Below are 20,651 nucleotides of genomic sequence, written 5' to 3'. Positions count from 1 at the left end.
TAAAAATATTAAAAATAAAATAATTAAAAAAGACGAAACAAAAAAAGTCATCTTTAACCTGAGTCTTAACACATTCTGAATGTGTTAAGTCATTTTTACCCCTAAAAAGGGTTTCGTCGTGACATTTTTTTATGGCAATTCTAATAGAATTGGACGGAATGACAATATTGATGTGTGGTTGTAAATATGGAGGATCACATCGAGTCAAAATACACTTTAATGATAAAATTAAAATTTTGATCAAAATTAAGAGAATATTTGTGATAAAAAAAAAAAAAATCTAAAATTGCCGAAGTAGTTAACAAACGCAAATACAGTTACTGACCGCTCAATAGTAAGTTTTGTTTTGAAGCTTAATAATACAACCGACTGTGCTGCTTGGCAAGTAATTTAGTAATTTGATATGAAAATTAAAGAACCCTAAATAAAAACGAACTCTGAATCAAATAGAGGACAAGAGTAAGGGGACCAATTGTCATGTCACTAATTGGATTTGATTGATGGCTTTTTTTGAAATACCAGGCGTACGACACAGGGGAAAAGACTTTTATTAATACCATTCTAGTCTCACTGTCATTTCTTTGAGTACTTCCTAATTCCTTTGCAATTATGAAAACTACAAAATAAGTTCTTACATAGCTTTGCAATGTGGATAGAGCCTAGAGGAAGGCCTGTGTGGCTCAACCACATCCATATCCCTAGAATGTCTGGTTGTACTTTAAGGGTGAATTGAATAAAGAGTAAATGAGGGATATTATCTTTAGCTTTTATGAAGTTTATTATATTAAAAATTTAACCCAACTATAATTAAAAGTACATTGTCCTCTCTTAATATAATCAAATTTTTAGGTTTTTTTTTTTAATGAAATGTGTGCGACACGAAATTTATTGAGCATTTGGTGAACAGTATTGTTCACCGAATGCTTAGCAACTACCACTGTCAGGCAATGACAATTATTGTCACTGTGCGACAATAACTCTTTGAAACTGCATAAAAATTATACTTGTTGATATATCTTATGTCTTTTCTTTATAAACATGTCAAAAACTAATAAAAACACCATAAAACATACAATTCAAGCTTATAAAGTTATATACATCCGTGTTATAGCATAATAATAACTGTCACTAATTGTCATTGTTAGACAGTGGCAATTAGTGACAGTCATTATTGCCACTATCAGGTAGTGGCAATTTATTCAGTTAAAAAAAAAAAAAAAACCAACAAGCGCTTGGCACAAAAAATACAGAAGTAATTAAAACATAGATTTATTTATTACAAAGTAGACCTATTTGACATTGCAACCTTTTAGGTGAGTTTAATTACCATTAAAATTATTACATAAAATTTTTAACTATAATCATAAAATATAGTGTGTTTGAATAAAGAAATTAAATTGAATATTTATTGAATTTGAAAAATGATAATCTCCAATTTTTTAATTTAGTATCATTAACAAGAAAATTTTATAATTATGTGTGAGAAAAATCTAAAATTTGAAGGTCATAAATTGTAACTTTAAATTCTACATAAATAGAAGTTATTTCCAAAATTTCACCATAATTACATCTGAAAAAAAAAATACATACATCCTTGTTGCCACCATCTCACTACCATCATCACCACCATCTCACTACCACCATCGCTGTTACTACCACAGCCATTGTTGCCACCACCACTACCATTACCTCTACAACCAACACTTGTTGCTACCACCATCATCATCTATGCCTCTATCGCTATCTTCGCTACTATACTACCTTAGCTACACCACCGTTGTACTATTGTCGTCACCATCATCGCTTTGCTGCTGCCACTAACATCACCACCCCATCTCCACCAATATCATCATTACTCGGATTGTTTTTGAATTTCACCATACTTAATTGGTTAGCTAAACGAGAAATGTTGTAAAACTTAAATTTCATCTTTAAGAATTTTGTCATTTGAAATTCTCTAACACTTCCAAACTTTCTCATCCAAATGCAATGTTTTAATAATAGATCTTATGACTGCAATGTTTTTATTTAATCTTTTCAATTTCTAAGCGTCTATGTCAAAATTATATCCTTATCCAATTTAATTAAACAAAAATCTTAAAAAAGAAAAAATTTGCTCCCTTCAAATCTTCGCTTCACCCTTCTCTGTCCTTCACCATGCTATTGTTCCCTCATCATTTTCTCTCCTATCCAAGTTATAAACTTACTTTACCCGTGAAATTAAAAAAATGTCACACTCAGATTAGGCATTAGTTAATCTAAATTTTTTTGTGATGTGCACTTGTTTGGAATGCACAGTTATACAATAACATTACGGGAAACTAGATTCTAGTCCTTGGATAAGTTTAAGTTTTGATTAATGCCTCATGTAAGATCAAAAATTGACTTTAGTCCTTTTACCCTATATCCATGTCAACATTCATATTCCACATCATATTCTTATTTTGTAATAATTATTTTGGTATCCCTCTTCTTATAATGCCCTTGTGATGGATAATTTTGTTGTCCATATTTTCAGGCATCTAATTATGAAGATATTAAAGATAATTGATCTCATTAAATAATGAAAATCTTGAAGAAAAACAAGGTTAATTTTGCATAGTATCAAAGTACGTACGTACACAACATAGACTCATGCTTAACCACTTGATACATTAATTAATGGGATAATTTTAAAAAAAGGACTCATACTATACCCATTGTCGTAGTTGAGGATGCAACATTCACTTTGTTCTAATTAAGGATCTCAAACATTCTTTTTAGCTCAATTAAGGGTTTTCGATCAAAAAATACCAATTTTGAGGGGCAAAAACATCTCTTTACCTAAAAATTATAAAAAAAATAAAACAATTAAAAAAAATATAAAGTTAAATTATTAAACAAAACAAAACTGGGTGGGGGGGGGGGTTGAGACAAGGATGGGGGAGGGTGGGGCAGGGAGGGGGGGAGAGGTTGGGGTTGCGACGAGGATGGGGGAAGGGTGGGGTGGGGGGGAGGGCAGGGGGGATCTGGCAGGGGGAGAAAGCGAAAGAGAGAAGTGGAGAGAGATGCGAGATAAAGTGAGGCAGATAGAGAGGAGAGGGGTGGGGCTGGCCGGGTAGAGGAAGGGGGAGGGTCGGGGCTAGGTGGTGGGGGGGAATGGTGGGTGAGGCTTGGTAGGGGAAGGAGGAGGCCTTTTTTTTTTATACTTTTTAAAATTCTAGTTTATTTAGTGGATTTTTTTTAGTTTCTTTTAGTTTATTTTGCAAACAAATTTTTTTATTTTTTTTAAATATAAAGACGCTTTTTCCCCTCAAAATTAATATTTTTACCTAAAACTTTTAATTGAGCCAAATAGAAAGTTTGAGATTCTTAATTAGAACAAATTGAATGTGACATCCTCAATTGCGACAAGAGATATAGTTAGAATACTATTGCTAAAATTATCCCTTAATTAATTGACTCACTGCTAGCTGCAACCATCATATAATTTGAATTTTAAGAACTTAGAATACATATTTGCATCTCCTCTCTTGCGCAAGCTTTCTTTTTAATATTGTTGAACAAAGAGAGGGAGCATTTTTTGCACTACATATTATATGAAGTGGAGAGGATTCTGAGAATCTTCACTTTAATTTCTAAGAGAAAGATGTAATTAGCAATTTCTTGGAACATGGTTTCAGGGTTATTCCTGTCAATAATGCACCCTGGGATGATCCTCTGGAGCTGCATGAGATTCCTTTCTATGGGGGATTTGGCGGCCTTGGAGCTCCTAACCAAAGAAAGTTTAAGCCTTCTCTTCTTAGACCCAATTTTCCTTCGAAATATTGATCTCCTTCTTCTCATTTTTTGAGTGTATGTTTGAGAGAGAGAGAGAGAGAGAGAGAGAGAGAGAGAGAGAGAGAGAGAGATGCATTCATCAGGGGTGAAGTGGATGTTTATATAGGCGAATGAATTCTAACCCTTCTAATTATTTTCATAAAGAGTTGTGGGGGAGCTTTATCAAATGATTTAATTGTACTGCAAGCTCATTTTCATGCATCCTCCAACTTTTGTATATTTGGTTAAGAGATGCAATTCTTAGATACAGTGTCCATCTCAAAATAATTGAATATTCAATCATCATGTTAGAATGAATGTGAAAAACACACTGTATACACTTGTTGTATTTAAGAATTTCTCAAATTTTCAAATATTTTATCCAATTTTCTTCCATCTTCCTAATTCAATTCGCTGACCCATTTCACTCTACCTTATTAATTTTAATTTGCTTGGTTCTTAAAAATGATATTAGATTTGGGTCCTTAATTTGCTATCTTGACATGGTAGTAATGCTTAACTTTTGATGTGAGATTTGCATTACAAATCCAATGGTTATCCTATATATCTGAGTTTTACTCTGTGTGACAAAAAAAAAAAAAAAAAAATTGCTGTATTAATTTAACCATGAATCACGGAAATTTTTAAAATTAATATGAGGTTAAAGTGTCAAAAACAAGTAGATCCATCTATTTTCAGAAAAAATCTTATCCTGCTATCAAAATCAAATGTTTTTTTTTTTTTTTATTATGGTTATGCAGTCAATAAGCAATATGTTCTTAACATGGTGACATGGCATTACCCCAAATATATGATTCTTTCTTGAATGAACCTTATCGCAGGCGAATCAAAATCTTTTTTTCACTTTCAATCATAAATGAAAGTTCTATAAAAAATGACATAGAAAGAGTTTGGATAAATAAGATTCATGGTATGCATTTATAAATCTTTGTTTTTCTTGGTTAAGACATTTATAAATCTTTTCTATGCATATATTGATGCAAGCATCATAGGTCTCATTTTTGCTATATATTTTTATATAAGGTTATCTTAAGGATAATATATATAAGATATTAGTGTAACTATATTGCAACCACACAATCAATAAAGAACTAACTTAATCAACTATATCCAATTTACGATATGAAAATATATTAAGCATCGTATGTTGCTAAGTTGTTTGATAAGAGAACTTTAATGTGTTACATGGTCGTAATTATTCTAACCCGGCCAGTAACTCTAGCTACGTACTGTGACGAATGACCACACATTTTCACAATGAAAGGGAAAACGTACCCATATATATAACAAAACAATCTCCATTGTTGGAGAGAGAAACAATCAATCAATCAACCAATCAATTAGCCATTCAATCAATCAAAAACAAAACAGAATGAACGTTATTTCTGGTAATTTAAAAAACCAAAATCTTTTTCGAAGACTCTTTATAATCTCCGAAAGCTCAAACATTCTCTAATATATCCTGGGAAAGGTGAGGTGGACACGTCTTGTTTTGGTAATTTCAACTATCAAAAGGGTGGAGAAGTATGAAGTTTGCTTCCACTTTTAAAGATATTGATACATAGCTGATAGAACAAGCATCAAACAATAGTTTACTGATATATAAACTGAGGGTACGTATTTCACGATCGATTGGGTGATGGGTCAACTCCTCTATAATTAAAGATTTAACTCATTGAATAGACTGCACCTACCGATCGACATGAATGTTGTCAATTCAAGTATTTCATATTCACTTTTGCAAGTGCATGCATGTCCTCTGCAATTTTACTGCTGTGCTTTGTCCTCGAAAATTAATATATGTGCATGCACGGGCTATGATTTTTTCTTCGTAACATAAGAAAATATAATAAGCTATCTGTTTATGTTTTTGTTTTTTTAGATATTTCATTGAACATTTTGTCAATATTAAGAAAATATAAAGAATATGCTGAATTGTTGTAACAAATTCATGGAAATTTTTTGTTACGTGAAGATGATAGATCCCACTCGCTTTTATGTACATCTGTCACTATTCATGGACATTAAGCTTAGTGATTTGATAATTAGCCTTTGTACAATTGTATGTACATAAGAATTTTAAAACAGTACCATTCAACTCTAGCTCACATGTAAGGAGTCATTTTTTTTTTTTTAAATTAACAGCAAATTACAGATCGACGTAAGTGTGTATATATATATATATATATAAATATCGTATTAGAAGAAAAATATGTACGTGTGTCAACTTTGAAAGTTTTTTGAGTGTGACCGTAATATTATTATGTTGTTAGTAATCTGCGTGTTATAATATTATTAAATAACAAATTCATATATAATTTTGAAATATAATATTTATATATATTTTAATATATATGAATTATTACGATTTACGGTCATATTAAAAAATTACTCGCTACTCTGTCACACTACAAAATTTCCCAGGTCTGAAAAAAATAATATTAAAGATTGTGATCCGTGGATAGAGTAAAATGACTCATTTAGCAACCAAATATTTGTAAAGCCGGGATAACCCAGTGACCCAATCAAAGCAGTGAACCCCAATCATTCATCCATAATAATGTGGTGGAAATATTAGCCACCATGCATGCATGGACACATTGCTTCATTGACTTGTTGCTCCAAGTATCAGAGAGCTAGTACTGTCAGTATTGCCAAAGTGCCGTGCATATTTGTATAATCGACACCAAAGGTCTTTTTCCTAACGTGGGGTTCATGATAGAAGCCAACAAAACAGCTTAGACCAGATAAAGATTGATGGACTTGATATGGCAATACCATTATTATTCTCATTATCATCCATATGTGCATGTGTGGGGGTTCCCAATTTAATGCCACACACGTGCAGAGGTTGATAGACTCTCTCTCTCTACTTTGGTAAGGGTACCCCTAGTCCTAACAATCTAGATGGCAAGGCTGTTTTCATTGGGGAGTTCAAACAGACTTCTCTGTGTCTTTGGTTTGAAACATGTGGTCACTATATTTCTCCCTTTTAGGCCCAATCGCTTCTCCTCCTTGCCCATCACTTGCATTATTATAGTTGGACCGTGGTGGACCATACAGTTTTATACTTACCACAGCAACCTGCAATCTTCTTTCTACCACGAAAATTCTACTATTTGCATGTGATATAAACATACTATTGACCTTTAGATGTTGATAAACTTTATTTTTCTTCTACTATAGTATAGTTTACCACCATTAAATTTAAATATGTCAAATACAGTGACAGTACTACAAACGTTCATTTTTCTACAAAAACAAATTAGAGTGTTTAGTTTGAAATTGCATGTGCATGTATATAAATCAAATACAATTGTCAAATAAGTGATTGCCTGCTATTGATCATATAAAGTGAGATATCTTCTTCAATTGTATAAAAACTTTTCAAGTAATATTCTATACATGAACACATTTAGATTCAATTTGATTCGTGAATTTGAAGCTTGGAAATGAGTATTAGATTATATTTTCTTGTTTGATAAGCACACTTTTGAATATGTATTGCATTTTACATATGGAGATGAGATACTCAAGAAGGGGGGCTTTTGAAACTTATGGTTCCTTTTGAGATTGTTATTCCCATTGGAATGCATTTAATGCTGATTTCATGACTAAACTATTCCACTATAAATTGAATGCCAATTTTTGCATTCAAGTATGAATAATTTTTAAATATAAGAGACAAAGGTATTACTAGAAAGTTGAGCAAATTTATTTCTATTACTTCACAAACCAAATATTGGAATGACTTCATCGTTATCAATTTTAGCATTTTCAAACATTAATTAGAATGAGAATTATATATTCATTTTCCTCTCATAGAATGACAGTGGGTACAACATTCCCAAGAGACCTGTGGCCCAAACGATTGGCTAAGTTGGAAATAATATTAGTGTGGTAAGAGAATGAACTTCGTGCACCCCAACATCGTCTATGCACTACTTGCCATAAGCTGTACATGTCACCATCACATCGCTGTGAAAAAAGTTCTCTATTCTGAGTGTATATACTTTATGTCATCATGTGAACTAACACATGATGAGAGTAACAATATAATAAATGTACAAACTTGATACATATAAGTTTTACTCAACAGCTACCCTCCTTCCTACATAAACACGTGTTAGATTATCAATTTATTATTATCATTACCTTCCCTTAATTTCATACTCTCATTTACACTAAGAAACAAATAAGAGACTATTCATTTAGGAATTATGTAGATCAAGTAGAATTTAATTGTACATCATCAAGTATATTGAGTACAATGCATTTAAATCTTTTAGATCGATAAAACTCCACACTCAAAAATTGAATAAGTAGGAGGATTTTTTTAACATGCAAACGATCATATAGTGTAAACGCTTTTGTATCGATCGATGGGTTCACCTATTTTAATCCGTACATAGGGTATAGTTTTTTGAATTGTTCAATCCATCATCCGCATGTCATGTGGACTGATATACCGTAACATGTCTTCAATTAGGAAGTAATTATATGCACCCCATCATGGTCTATATACGCACTGCATGCTTACAGAGTTGTACATGTCATCATCGCATGTGGATCTTGTGAGATGGACCTGCTCAATGAGCTAGCATTAATTCCATGTCACTATGTTAGATCAAAACACCACACGTGAACTGTCGATGTGACGACACGTAGTGTTATTGCATAAGGCCATACTTCCTGTGGGGAAGGTACTAGGTATCCTTCTGCTACTAATGGACACGAGCACTGGACTTTGTTGAGTTAATTACACTTACACCCCCTGAAGTTTATTATTTTTTTACATACACCTCCTGGGGTTTCAATAATTACACATACACCTCCTGAAGTTTTAAAACTGTTACAGATAACCCTCTATAGTGAGACAAAAATGATGAAAAATTATGCAAAAAAGCATGCTAAGGGATTAAATAGCCTAATAAGATTATTCAAGGTGTAAGGTCCAACCTGAATACAAATATTTTTTATTTATTTATTTATTTTTTTTCTTTTATAGGGGGTTATATTTAACAGATTTAAAACCTCAGGGGGTGTATGTGTAATTATTGAAACCCCAAGGGGTGTATGTGAAAAGATGATAAACCTCAGGGGGGGTGTAAGTGTAATTAACTCGGACTTTGCTACCCTACTATTTTTATTTTTTACAAATTGAGTTCTTTATCCTAAATTGCCGTCATTGGGTAAAGTGGTCAATCGAGAAAAATATGCAATGTAAATGTTATATGCTCTGCAGTAAATTTATTAATGGTAATGAATTAGCTACATGTAGCTGGAGGAAGTGTATTATCTATATATACATATAAAAATGATCTCTTGCTCTGAGAATTTTGATAAGTCCATAAATATACTCATTTATGTACTCTTTTTACTTAGGTTTTGTAGAAGAATTAGATTTAAAAAAGGGCTTATTACTTCACTTTTCTGATTTTCAGCTTTTCTGCGCTCTTAGAAGGTTTTTAAGGGACAATCAACTTTTCGGAGGAATTTTAGTGCAAGGCCAATTGGAGATGAAAGTTAACACCTTGAAGTTCAATAATCTGTGATTTTTCTAGAATTTTTTACCAAGCCAATTGGTACAGTATTACAAGTAAAGTTAGCCCACGTGCAGACAGGACATTTTCGTACATGTTACGTGACTATGAAGAAACGAAAGCCTTCCCGAATTTTCCAAGTTATGTGCTATATATGGTTGGAAAGATAAGACATTTATCTTTCTAAAATATATTTTTACTGATTTTTCTAGAAGGCCGAAGATCCCCAAATCGTGTGACAATTGGGCTGAGCTGTATTTCCCTGTGGAGTTAGGAATTGTTATCTTTACTTTCCTATTTGGATTCCTTGTTTACCAAGACTTCTTGGACGACTTTTCAGTCAATTTTAGGGTTTAGGACTTTGAGGTAAGTCATATAAAAGGCTAGCCAAGGCCCCATACAAAGGATTCACGTCCTAAGGAGATCAACTGCGCAAGAGGATCGAGAAAGTTGCCAGCAAGTTCTTTCTTTTCCTTTATTCTTTTAATTTTCAGTTCTTATGTATTTATTTTTGAGATCATCCAAGAACATGAGTAACTAATTTCTTGTTAGTTAGGGCTTAATCTTGAAGCCATAAACATGATTTCAATTCTATAAACAAGTTTGAATGGATTTTTTCAGTTTCTACAAGCGTGATGATTTCGATTTCTCTGTATTATGTGAATTCTGATATTTTGTTTCTTTGAGTAGCTAACTTTGAAGCATGTATCGGAATTAAATTGTTGTAGAACATAGGTCAATTGCCATATTGAATGTATTCTTGTTTGCACCGAATAATTGGGTTAAGAATTAGTTATGAGAAATCGATTCTTGAATTCCTAATAACAAATGCATGTCTTAGGGTTTTTGTGACACTCATATTCTCTTTGATCTTAATGGATTCTTGATTGTTAATTTGAGTAAATGCCATACTGGATTTCAATTAAGAATACACGTATTGATGTAAATGCCATACATCTTACATACACTTAAGAGAGAATCATACAACTTGAGTCAAATGCCATGATCTTGTTTATCATCATATGCTTGCTAGAAATTGATTATCTATTGTTGTTTATGGATTGATTGATTGTTTGGAGGTGGATAGTGAGTCCTAGCTATTGTCCTTGATTGATTTTAAACCAATTTCTCTTAAACTCTAATTTTAATTCTGTTTTGTTTTCTTTTCCTTGTTTTGTTTTCTTTTCCTTGTTTTGTTTTATTTACAAAATCAAATCAAAACCTCTTTGGTGTTGGCGTGTGTGTGGAAGTCCTTGTGATTTCAATCTTTATTTTGTTTTCGTGTTTAATTGTGTTCTAGTTTTCTTTGTGTGACATTGATAAACATCTCTTTAGATTACAATCTCTATGGGAATGACCCTTGCTTGCTTACTATACTATCATTTGATTTGTGCACTTGCAAAGTTTTAATATTGTTGTTAAAAATTACCAACAAGTTTTTGGCGCCGTTGCCGGGGATTGTTTATCTAATTAAGTTTTGTTTTCAATTTCATGTATATGCTGGGTCGTCATTCGCAAGGTTACAAGCTTATACCATACGACCCTGAACTAGAGAACACACTTCGTTATCTCCGCCGAGATAAAAATACGCAAGCTACACTTCCAATCAAGATGGGAGACGAGTTGGCACTCAACAACCTCACCCGACCTTTGAAGGATTTCATGGTTCCTAAAGCATTAGACCAGCCGTCATGCATTGCGTATCCAGCCACTACAACCACCTTTGAGATCAAGAGTGGCACCATTCACCTTTTGCCGCAATTCTATGGCAAGCCTGGGGATGATCCTCACATACACATCAAGGATTTCTTTGCCATGTGCGTGACTATGCACAATGGAGGGATTAGTGATGAGGCAATCCGATTGTGTTTGTTTCCATTCTCACTCAAGGAACGAGCCAAGGAGTGGCTCTATTCTTTACCTAGTGCATCAATCACCACATGGACATCATTGGCTTCCAAGTTCCTTGCAAAGTTCTTTCCAGCTAAAAACACAAACCATATTAGGAAGGAGATCATGGGAGTGCAGCAACTAGATGGAGAATCATTTCATGAGTATTGGGATCGGTTTCAGAGACTCCTAGCTTCGTGCCCTCATCAGCAAATTGAAGATTAGCTACTGATGCAATACTTTTATAAGGGATTACTCGATTCAGAGAGGATGATGGTTGATGCTACTAGTGGAGGAGGCTTGATGAACAAGAGTGCTACTCAAGCTAAGGAGATGTTTGAGAACATTGCAGCAAACTCTCAACTGTTTAATTACCGGAGAGCTTCCCCAAAGAAAGCAGGTGTTTATGAGGTAAGTGCTAGTGATATTGGTCCTCAAATAGCTAATTTGACTAATCTTGTTAAGTAGTTAATCCCTTAAGCACAAGTGTGTGCTGTGTGTGCTAATCCCGGACATCCTACAAAGTCCTGTCCAAGTTTGTATGGTGATGGAGAAGAGATGGCTCAAGCACAATATATGCAGCAACAAAAGCCAAGAAACGATCCATTTTCTAACACCTATAATTCGGGATGGCGGCAACACCCTAACTTTGGATGGAAGAACAACCAAAACGTGCAAACAACCCCGGTTCAACAAAATCAGTTTGTTCCTCAACAAATTGCACCACCACCACCACCTCCTAGGCAAGCTAAGTCTTTAGAAGAGTTAGTTAATTCTTTGGCACTAAGAACTCAAGGTTTTATGCAGGAAACAAGGCAAACACATGCACAAATGTCTACAGCAATCAAGAGCCTTGAAAACCAAGTTAGACAAATTATAGCCTCCTTGAGTCAAAGAGAGCCAGGACAGCTTCCAAGCCAAGTAATTCCAAATCCTATTGGAGGCTATGAAACCGCAAAGGCGATTACTCTTCGAAGTGGAAAGGAAGTGGGAAAGGATGACAATAAGGAGAGAAATTCAACAAAAACTCTGGCTGCCCCCTTTCCCAAGATTACGGTTCCAAGTGACAACTCTAAGGTAAGTTCTCTTTTGGATCATTCGATTACTTCAAAGGTTCCTTTTCCTCGTAGGTTTTTGAATTCAAAGAAGGAGCAAGTTTCAAAGGATATACTAGAGACTTTTCGAAAAGTGCAAGTGAACATTCCCTTGCTCGATGCGATCTAGCAAATTCCAAGCTATGCAAAATTTCTCAAAGATCTTTGTACAAATAAAAGGAAGTTCAAGAAGCATGAAACCGTGGCCTTAAGTGAAGAAGTTTCAGCCGTGCTATTGCGTAAATTGCCTCCTAAACTAAAGGATCCAGGGAGTTTTACTATACCTTGTCTCATTGGAAATCAAAGGTTTGAACATGCTTTATTAGACTTAGGTGTTTCAATTAATTTGATGCCTTTATCTTTTTTTGAATCCTTAAATTTAGGTGAGCTTAAGAAGACTTCCCTGAGCATACAATTGGCTGATCGATCAATCAAATATCCTAATTTTAAGCATTAGGCTACACATCAATTTTTGTCCTTGCTGTTCTCATGAATGGATGTCCTAGAATCAATGGAAGGTCTTTTCCAAGAATAGGAACTTCCTCCATCTTGAGCACTAGAAAGTCGGCTGGAAAAATTAGCTCATTCACCTTAACCAAAACATCAGGCACTCTCACAATGGCATTTGATGAGGAAACCGTGGAGTTTAAGGTATTTGATGCTTTAAAATATCCTAATGATGATCATGCTTGTTTTTTCCATAGATGTACTTGAGCATATGGTACAAGAAACGTTTAATGTATCACACGGAGAGACGCCATTGGAAAGGGTACTCATCCAAAGCCCTAAAACTGTGAACAAATAAGGGAATATATACAGCTGTACTTGAAGTTGTGAATATGCTTGAGGCCTTGCCTCCCCAAAGAGGTAAGTCTAACTCTATTTTTGAGCCGCTTCCGTTATCTACTAATAAGCTTGTTCCCTCTATTGTGAAGGCACCACAGGTTGAGCTAAAACCCCTTCCGGAGAACTTGAAATATGCATATTTAGGTGACGAAAAGACGCTGCCTGTGATCATTGCTTCTAATTTGAGTGCATCCGAAGAAGACAAACTAATTCGAGTTCTAAGGGAGCACAAGACTGCCCTAGGTTGGACTATTGCAGACATCAAAGGAATAAGCCCTACAAAGTGCATGCATAGGATCCTTTTAGAAGGAGAATCGAAACCTACAAAGGAAGCCCAAAGGAGGCTGAATCCGGTGATGAAAGAAGTCGTTAAGAAGGAAGTTTTGAAGCTTTTGGACGTGGGAATTATATACCCTATTTCGGATAGCAAGTGGGTGAGTCCCGTTCAAGTTGTTCCCAAGAAATCCGGAATTGCCGTTGTGAAGAATGAAGACAATGAGTTGGTGCCTCAAAGAATTCAAACGGGTTGGAGAGTATGCATAGATTATAGAAAGCTCAATACCACGACACGTAAGGATCACTTTCCATTACCATTTATTGATCAAATGCTTGAGCGTCTTGCAGGTCATAGTCATTATTGCTTCTTGGATGGATACTCTGGATACAATCAAATTGCTATTGCTCCGAAAGATCAAGAAAAGACCACCTTCACCTGTCCATTTGGTACGTTTGCTTATGGGCGTATGCCTTTTGGTTTATGTAACGCACCTGCCACTTTTCAACGTTGCATGATGTCAATTTTTTCTGATATGGTGGAGGAGATAATAGAGGTATTTATGGATGATTTTTCTATTTTTGGTGATTCATTTGATATTTGTCTTCACAACCTCTCTTTAGTGTTAAAAAGGTGTCAGGAATGCAATTTAGTGCTCAACTGGGAGAAGTGCCACTTCATGGTACAACATGGTATTGTATTAGGTCACATTATCTCTTGTAGGGGAATTGAAGTGGACAAGGCAAAAATCGACATTGTGAGAAGCTTGCAGCCCCCAAAAACCGTGAAGAAGATTAGGTCATTCCTAGGACATGCAGGGTTCTATAGGCATTTCATCAAGGACTTTTCAAAGATATCAAGGCCCCTATGTCGGTTGCTTGGCAAAGATGTGGAATTCGAGTTTAATGAAGATTGTTTGGCTGCATTTAACAAGCTTAAGGATCTTTTGACATCTGTCCCTATCATGCAGCCTCCAGATTGGAATTTTCACTTTGAGTTGATGTGTGACGCCTCGGATTATGCAGTGGGGGCCGTGCTTGGACAAAGAGTGTACAATGTACCACATGCCATCTATTATGCCTCCCGGACTTTGAATGATGCTCAGTTGAATTATTCAACTACGGAAAATGAGTTGCTTGCTGTTATTTTTGCTTTAGAGAAATTTAGATAATATCTTATTGGCACTAAAGTAATTGTATTCTCTAATCATGCAGCACTTAGGTACCTCCTCCACAAGAAGGACGTCAAGCCGCGACTGATTAGGTGGACTCTCTTGCTTCAAGAATTCGATTTGGTGATTAAAGACAAGAAAGGGAGTGAAAACGTGGTGGATGACCATTTGAGTAGACTGGTGCATGGATCCAATGAAGAAGAGGACATGCTTCCTCTACATGAAAGTTTCCCCGATGAGCAACTCTTTACCCTCGAAGCCAAGGACCCTTGGTATGCTGACATTATCAATTACAAGGCTTCAAAACTGATTCCGAAGGATCTCACTCGAGCTCAAAAGGATAAGCTTGTCAAAACAAGTAAGTATTATGTTTGGGATGATCCATACTTATGGAAATATTGTCCATATCAGATTGTTAGAAGGTGCGTGTCCGAATCTGAATTTAATTCTATACTTACCTTTTGTCATTCATCTGCATGTGGTGGACATTTTGGTACTAAGAAAACAGCCATTAAAGTATTACAATGTGGTTTTTATTGGCCTAACTTGTTCAAAAAATGCATATACTTATTGTTCCACATGTGATAGATGTCAAAGAACCGGTAACATTAGCTCTAGGAATCAAATGCCTTTAACGCCTATCTTTATTGTTGAAATATTTGATGTATGGGCATTGATTTTATGGGACCATTCCCTTCCTCTTATGGCTTTATTTACATTCTCCTTGCTGTTGACTATGTCTCTAAATGGGTGGAAGCAATTCCTACCCGGACTAATGATTCAAAAGTTGTTTTGAGCTTTGTGAAGGACAACATCTTTTCTAGGTTTGGAACACCAAGAGCCATTATCAGTGATGGAGGCAGTCACTTTTGTAATAGGTCATTTGAGGCACTTTTAAAGCGGTATGGAATTACACATAGGGTCTCAACACCTTATTATCCCCAAACAAGTGGACAAGTGGAGATTAGTAACCGCCAAATCCTGGACAAAACCGTGAGCCCTACGAGGAAGGATTAGAGCTTGCGACTTAATGATGCATTATGGGCATATAGGACAGCCTACAAAACCCCCATTGGTATGTCTCCTTTTCGTTTAGTTTATGGTAAAGCATGTCACCTTCCGGTTGAACTTGAACATAGAACATTTTGGGCAATCAAGAAATTCAATTTCGATATGAAAGAGGCTGGAGATGCAAGGCGACTCCAATTGAATGAGTTAGATGAGATGAGGAATGATGCCTATGAGAGTGCGCAGATTTACAAGGAAAGGACTAAGGCATTTCATGACAAATCCATTCAAAGGAAGAACTTTGAAATTGGGCAGAAAGTCTTGCTCTTCAATTCACGCCTCTGGCTATTCCCAGGTAAGTTACGTTCTAGATGGTACGGTTCTTTTGTTGTTACTAATGTTTTCCCTCATGGTGCAGATGAGATTCAAAATGACAAGACGGGAAACATATTCAAAGTGAACGGACATCGCTTGAAGCCATACTATGAATCTTTTGAGCTTGGAAAAGAGAGCATGCACGTGGATGCACCACCCCCATCTATTGTTTAATCATCTAAAGAACCGCGTCTAGCTGAAGACTTTAAACTTAGCGCTTCTTGGGAAGCAACCCAAGCATTCTTAAGTTTTTTTTTTAGTTTATGTGTGATTTCTCGTACAATTTTCATGTTTTTGTTTTTGTTAAGTTTTGCATCATCAAATAATAGATTTTGTGTTCCAAAGACAAATTTTCGCATTTTTCTAGCCCTAGGATGTCTGCAGCACATTGCAGATGTGTTACAGAAGTTTTTTTGGTCATTGGTTGAGTTTAAATGTCGGAAACTGGCAACTTAGCTAAGTAGATTCTTATTTTGGTCAAAATAAAAATTTCTGCCTAATGTATTTTTTGTTGTTTTTCAGGTCAATCTGAAGCCACCGACGTGTTTAGAATGGTTATTATGATGTTTTGGACCAGGTTTGAGGGTCTCCGGTGGCCTACATTATGTTTTAGGATGATTTGAACCTCAAAAAAAGGACCTAAAACACAAAAAAAAGGCAGCTGCAGTTTTGCCCAGATTTTGAAGATTTTTCGTCACCAAAGAGGTTTTAGCAGCGGTGTTCATCAGATTTTTCGTCTCTAAAAGTCAGATTTCCAGATTTTTTTTATGATTCCATATCCAGCTCAATTTTGTTCCAATTTCATCGCATTCCAAGACTTTTAGGAGCTATTACGGGTCCGTTGACATTCCAAGAAGCAAGTTGTGGGTGTTTAAGTTCTTCACGTTGTCCATCCTTTCTCACTTCGACATATTCTATGCTTTGCTCATCCATACACCTACACAAACCCGGGAAGTTCTCACACCCTCTCTCTCTTTAATTGATTTTGCATGACTTAGTTTTCTTTTTTTTAAACATTGAGGACAATGTTTGTTTTAAGTTGTGGGTGATTGAGTTCTTTGGTTTCATAACGCATGCAACAGTCCTCTGTCTTTGTTTCCAATTATGTTTTTGTCTGCTGCTGTTTTTGTATTTTGGCTCGCGTTGCGTTCTTTGTTTTTTCGTTATGAATCCAACCATATAAAGAACTTGAAGTTTGGCCAAGTATTTTGTGAGATACGTGTAATTCTTTGCGCCTGGGTCAGAACTGCAGTTTGTTTATTGATTTTCAATTCCTTTCAACTTTTGGTTTTTATTTAATTAGTTTTTATTTTGTTGTTTTGTTTTGTTTTCGTTTTGTTTTCCTCTATAAAAAAAAAAAAAAATCTGAAAAATGTCATAAAACCCAAACGTATTTTCTTTTACTTTGAGTCTTGTTTTTAATTGTTTGTGGCAGTCACTTCCCAATTCTATGATGCGATTGAATTTTATTTGCAATTAACTTTCAAGGAATTGTGAGCATGACATTAATTCTTCACATTATCTTTGTGTTAACCATAATTTTGTGATTTAACTTGGTAAATATTTTTGCACATAGCCATATTAATATGATGTTCGATTGGGGAGTTCATATGATTTAAATTCCCAAATAAGGCTAGTGTAGACTTATATAACCCTTATTATGTAAGCTTTTGAGCCTATGCCTTTCGTTCTTGAGTGTTATATACTATTCGATAATTTTCTTGTCTACAAGTCGTTGTGATCTCATTATTCTTTGTTTTGGTCAAGTACTTGAGGATGTTTAAATTGTTTGCTAGAACTACTTTCATTATCTATTTGAGGCATATTTCATGAACCACATGGATCCAAGGAAGTGATATAGGCCTTGTTTTTTTCATTTGAGCCCTTCTAGCCAACACATATCACTTTTATCCCTAGTTAACCCCCTTGTGCCTTTTATGTAAGCCTTTTTCATTCTTTACCCAATTCTCCTCACCTTAATCTATCATATGTTTATCATACACCCTTCTAAGGAGTTTTGTAGAGTATTTTCGTTGTTAAGGAAAAATTGCACAAATTATTCAATCATGTGGAAAGTAAAGGATACTATCTAAAAAAAATAAAAAAATAAAACTAATTTCGAAGCCTTTTCAACTCGAGTTTTTAAGCCCGATGAGTGTTTTACACTTAATACCCTAAAGCTATCTAGCTTGAGAGTTATTGGCCTAACACTTGTTACATGGGTTGATTAGACAACTAATGGAGTTAGAAAAAAAAAAAAAAAAAAAAGATTCAAGACAGTATCAGAGTGCAAGATGTTATAATTTTCATGGAAAGCTCTATGAATTCCTTAAAATTTGTTCATCCATATCTTTTTCTTGTTTCACCCATCACCCTAAGCCCCATTACAAATTTAGTGAAAGTCCTACTTGATCAAAGGAGAAGTGTGGTTCCTTATGTGGAGAATAGGTGTGGAAGTACTATGGTCGGATGGTTTAAATGTTTTCTAGTATGCTATATCTTTTCATGAGATCTTTTATATTTGTCATGTGTCTTTATTTCAATTATGTGAGTATATCCTATTGCTTTGATTCCTCTCACATATTTATGAGTGACAATAACTAGTCAAATTTCGAGTGCTTTTATTGGAGTGAATATCCTTGATGAGATTTGAAGTTGAAGCTTGTTCTTATTTGGTTATTTAACTTCTGTGAAGCTTAAGTCGTGGGTTGTATTAATGTTGGCTATTTCACACACTACATCCAAGTTTTTCAATTCAAGATTGGTTAATCCTTTGATAATGTCTTGAGTTATTGTTGCTTATTTCTTGGAAGTTAGCTAACGGTTTGTGATTATCTCTGAGATCAATATTGGGAAGTTAGTCAATCGCTTGTTTGCGTTGAGTCTTTGTTATTTTGTTTTTATTTTTCGTTTTGTTTTGCTCGAGTACTAGCAAAATCTAAGTTGTGGGTATTTGATAAGTCCATAAATATACTCATTTATGTACTCTTTTTACTTAGGTTTTGTAGAAGAATATAGTTAGAGAAGAAATAGGCATGCAGAAAAGTCTGAAATGCCCTTTAATGAACAGTAACCCAAAGAGCTGAATAGGCATGTTAAAATGACTGTATGTAACAATTGCAGACCAATCAAAATGAACAAAATTCGTACGTAACAAAACTGGAACATAAAGCAGCCATATGGTTTGACAGAAGGATAGAGGAATCTTTGAGGAAATTAAAACCATGACAATTGACATAACAAAGAGAACTTAGAAATCAAATATCTTACTTCCAAACACTTGTGCTTCATTGTTTTATTGAAATTTAGAACTAAAACATGACAATTGAATTGAAACCAAATGTATGAGATCTTCATACATTTGGTTTCAATTCAATTGTATGAAATTTTCATGAAAGGATTTGAAACACATCTATCCCACTCCAACTGATATGAAAAAGAAAAACTTGCAAGATTTTACGATCAAATGAGCACATTTGGGATATAGGGAGGTCATGGTAAGCAATCAAGACTCTTCCTAGGAGAAAACAATGACAAGGAAAGTGAAAACCAATGTTGAGCAAGTTTATTCAATAAAGTAAGTGCACAAGCTGATCAGTCAACTTAATTTATGATTTGATATTGTTGAATGTTTTCTTATAACATAATAAACATATATTTCATTTCAAGTATACTCGCAAGTGCACAAATCGCATCAGTAGCAAAGCATACAAGCACAAGGTCGGTCCCACAAGGAATGGTTAATAAACAACAAATCAGTTCAAATAATCAAAAGAATAACTAAATGGGAGGGGTTTAGAAAGATGGAACTCATGCACACATCCTCACACGCACACACCTATTATCCTATCTTGCAATATAAGTTTTCAGTTTCACATCAGATATGCATATTCTAACCATCCAAGGCTAATGACAATTAATTCAAACACAATGTATTAAAGTTTGACTGCTAAAAAGGTTTGATTAGTTACTTTCTCGCAATTGTTCTCCTAAGACATAAACTAAGAGCTTCTTAGGCCTCCCCTAATCAGTTAACTTATATGTTCCCTAGTGCTAAGCTAAGACAACTGTTACCCATGCAAGAGTCATTAAGATCTATGAGAACGTCAAACATGCACAACATATAAACTTTGATTATTTCCTTATAGAGTAGCCGCCTACTTATCGATACTACGCTGAAAGTCCCCCGTTTTCCACAAAGAAAATAAGGGGGAGGGCCTGCTGGAGCAAGTAAAGTTTAAACCGACAAAGTAAGCCGTCTAAACCCCCTTCTATTCCTTTCTATGGTAACATGGTATCATATTAAAAGTCATGATGGCGCAATCACATTCATATAATTGTATTTCTTGAAATGCCTAGGATGCTCCATCCTTAAATTTTAGGGTGCATTAGATTCTAGGGCTCGATCACTAAAAATGTTGTTAAAAAAGATAATTGGCTTAATCACCTGAGTTCTAGGCTAAAAACTTTTGTCGAGCACTAGGTAAAAAGACCAAGCGCTCGGCAAGTGCATCTGCGAAAATTGGTGCATATGCAAAATTTGTGCATATGCAGCTCAAAAAGTGTTGATACAACTCAAAAAATGCAGATGTACTTTAATACTTGCCGAGCAGATGCAACTAAGAAAATGT

General features: G+C 34.9%; 1 protein-coding gene and 2 pseudogenes across 1 annotated transcript; all 3 read left to right on the top strand.

The window, feature by feature from the left end:
• Window positions 1-10,859: 10,859 nt before the first annotated feature.
• On the top strand, window positions 10,860-11,720 carry LOC147293408 (uncharacterized; annotated as a pseudogene).
• A 90-nt stretch (window positions 11,721-11,810) lies between these two features.
• On the top strand, window positions 11,811-13,143 carry LOC147293407 (uncharacterized; annotated as a pseudogene).
• A 42-nt stretch (window positions 13,144-13,185) lies between these two features.
• LOC147293406 (uncharacterized) lies at window positions 13,186-16,194 on the top strand. The gene is made up of 5 exons (XM_086231063.1): window positions 13,186-14,570; window positions 14,688-14,995; window positions 15,395-15,539; window positions 15,690-16,000; window positions 16,064-16,194. The coding sequence occupies exons 1-5, from the start codon at window positions 13,186-13,188 to the stop codon at window positions 16,192-16,194; spliced, it is 2,280 nt and encodes a 759-aa protein (XP_086087189.1).
• The last annotated feature ends 4,457 nt before the right edge of the window (window positions 16,195-20,651 follow it).

Source organism: Dryas octopetala, chromosome 2 (assembly GCF_963921425.1).
Source record: "Dryas octopetala chromosome 2, drDryOcto1.1, whole genome shotgun sequence".
In the NCBI taxonomy this organism is placed as follows: Eukaryota; Viridiplantae; Streptophyta; class Magnoliopsida; order Rosales; family Rosaceae; genus Dryas; species Dryas octopetala.
Note: the sequence above shows the minus strand (reverse complement) of the source record. Positions and strands in the feature narration are given on the sequence as shown.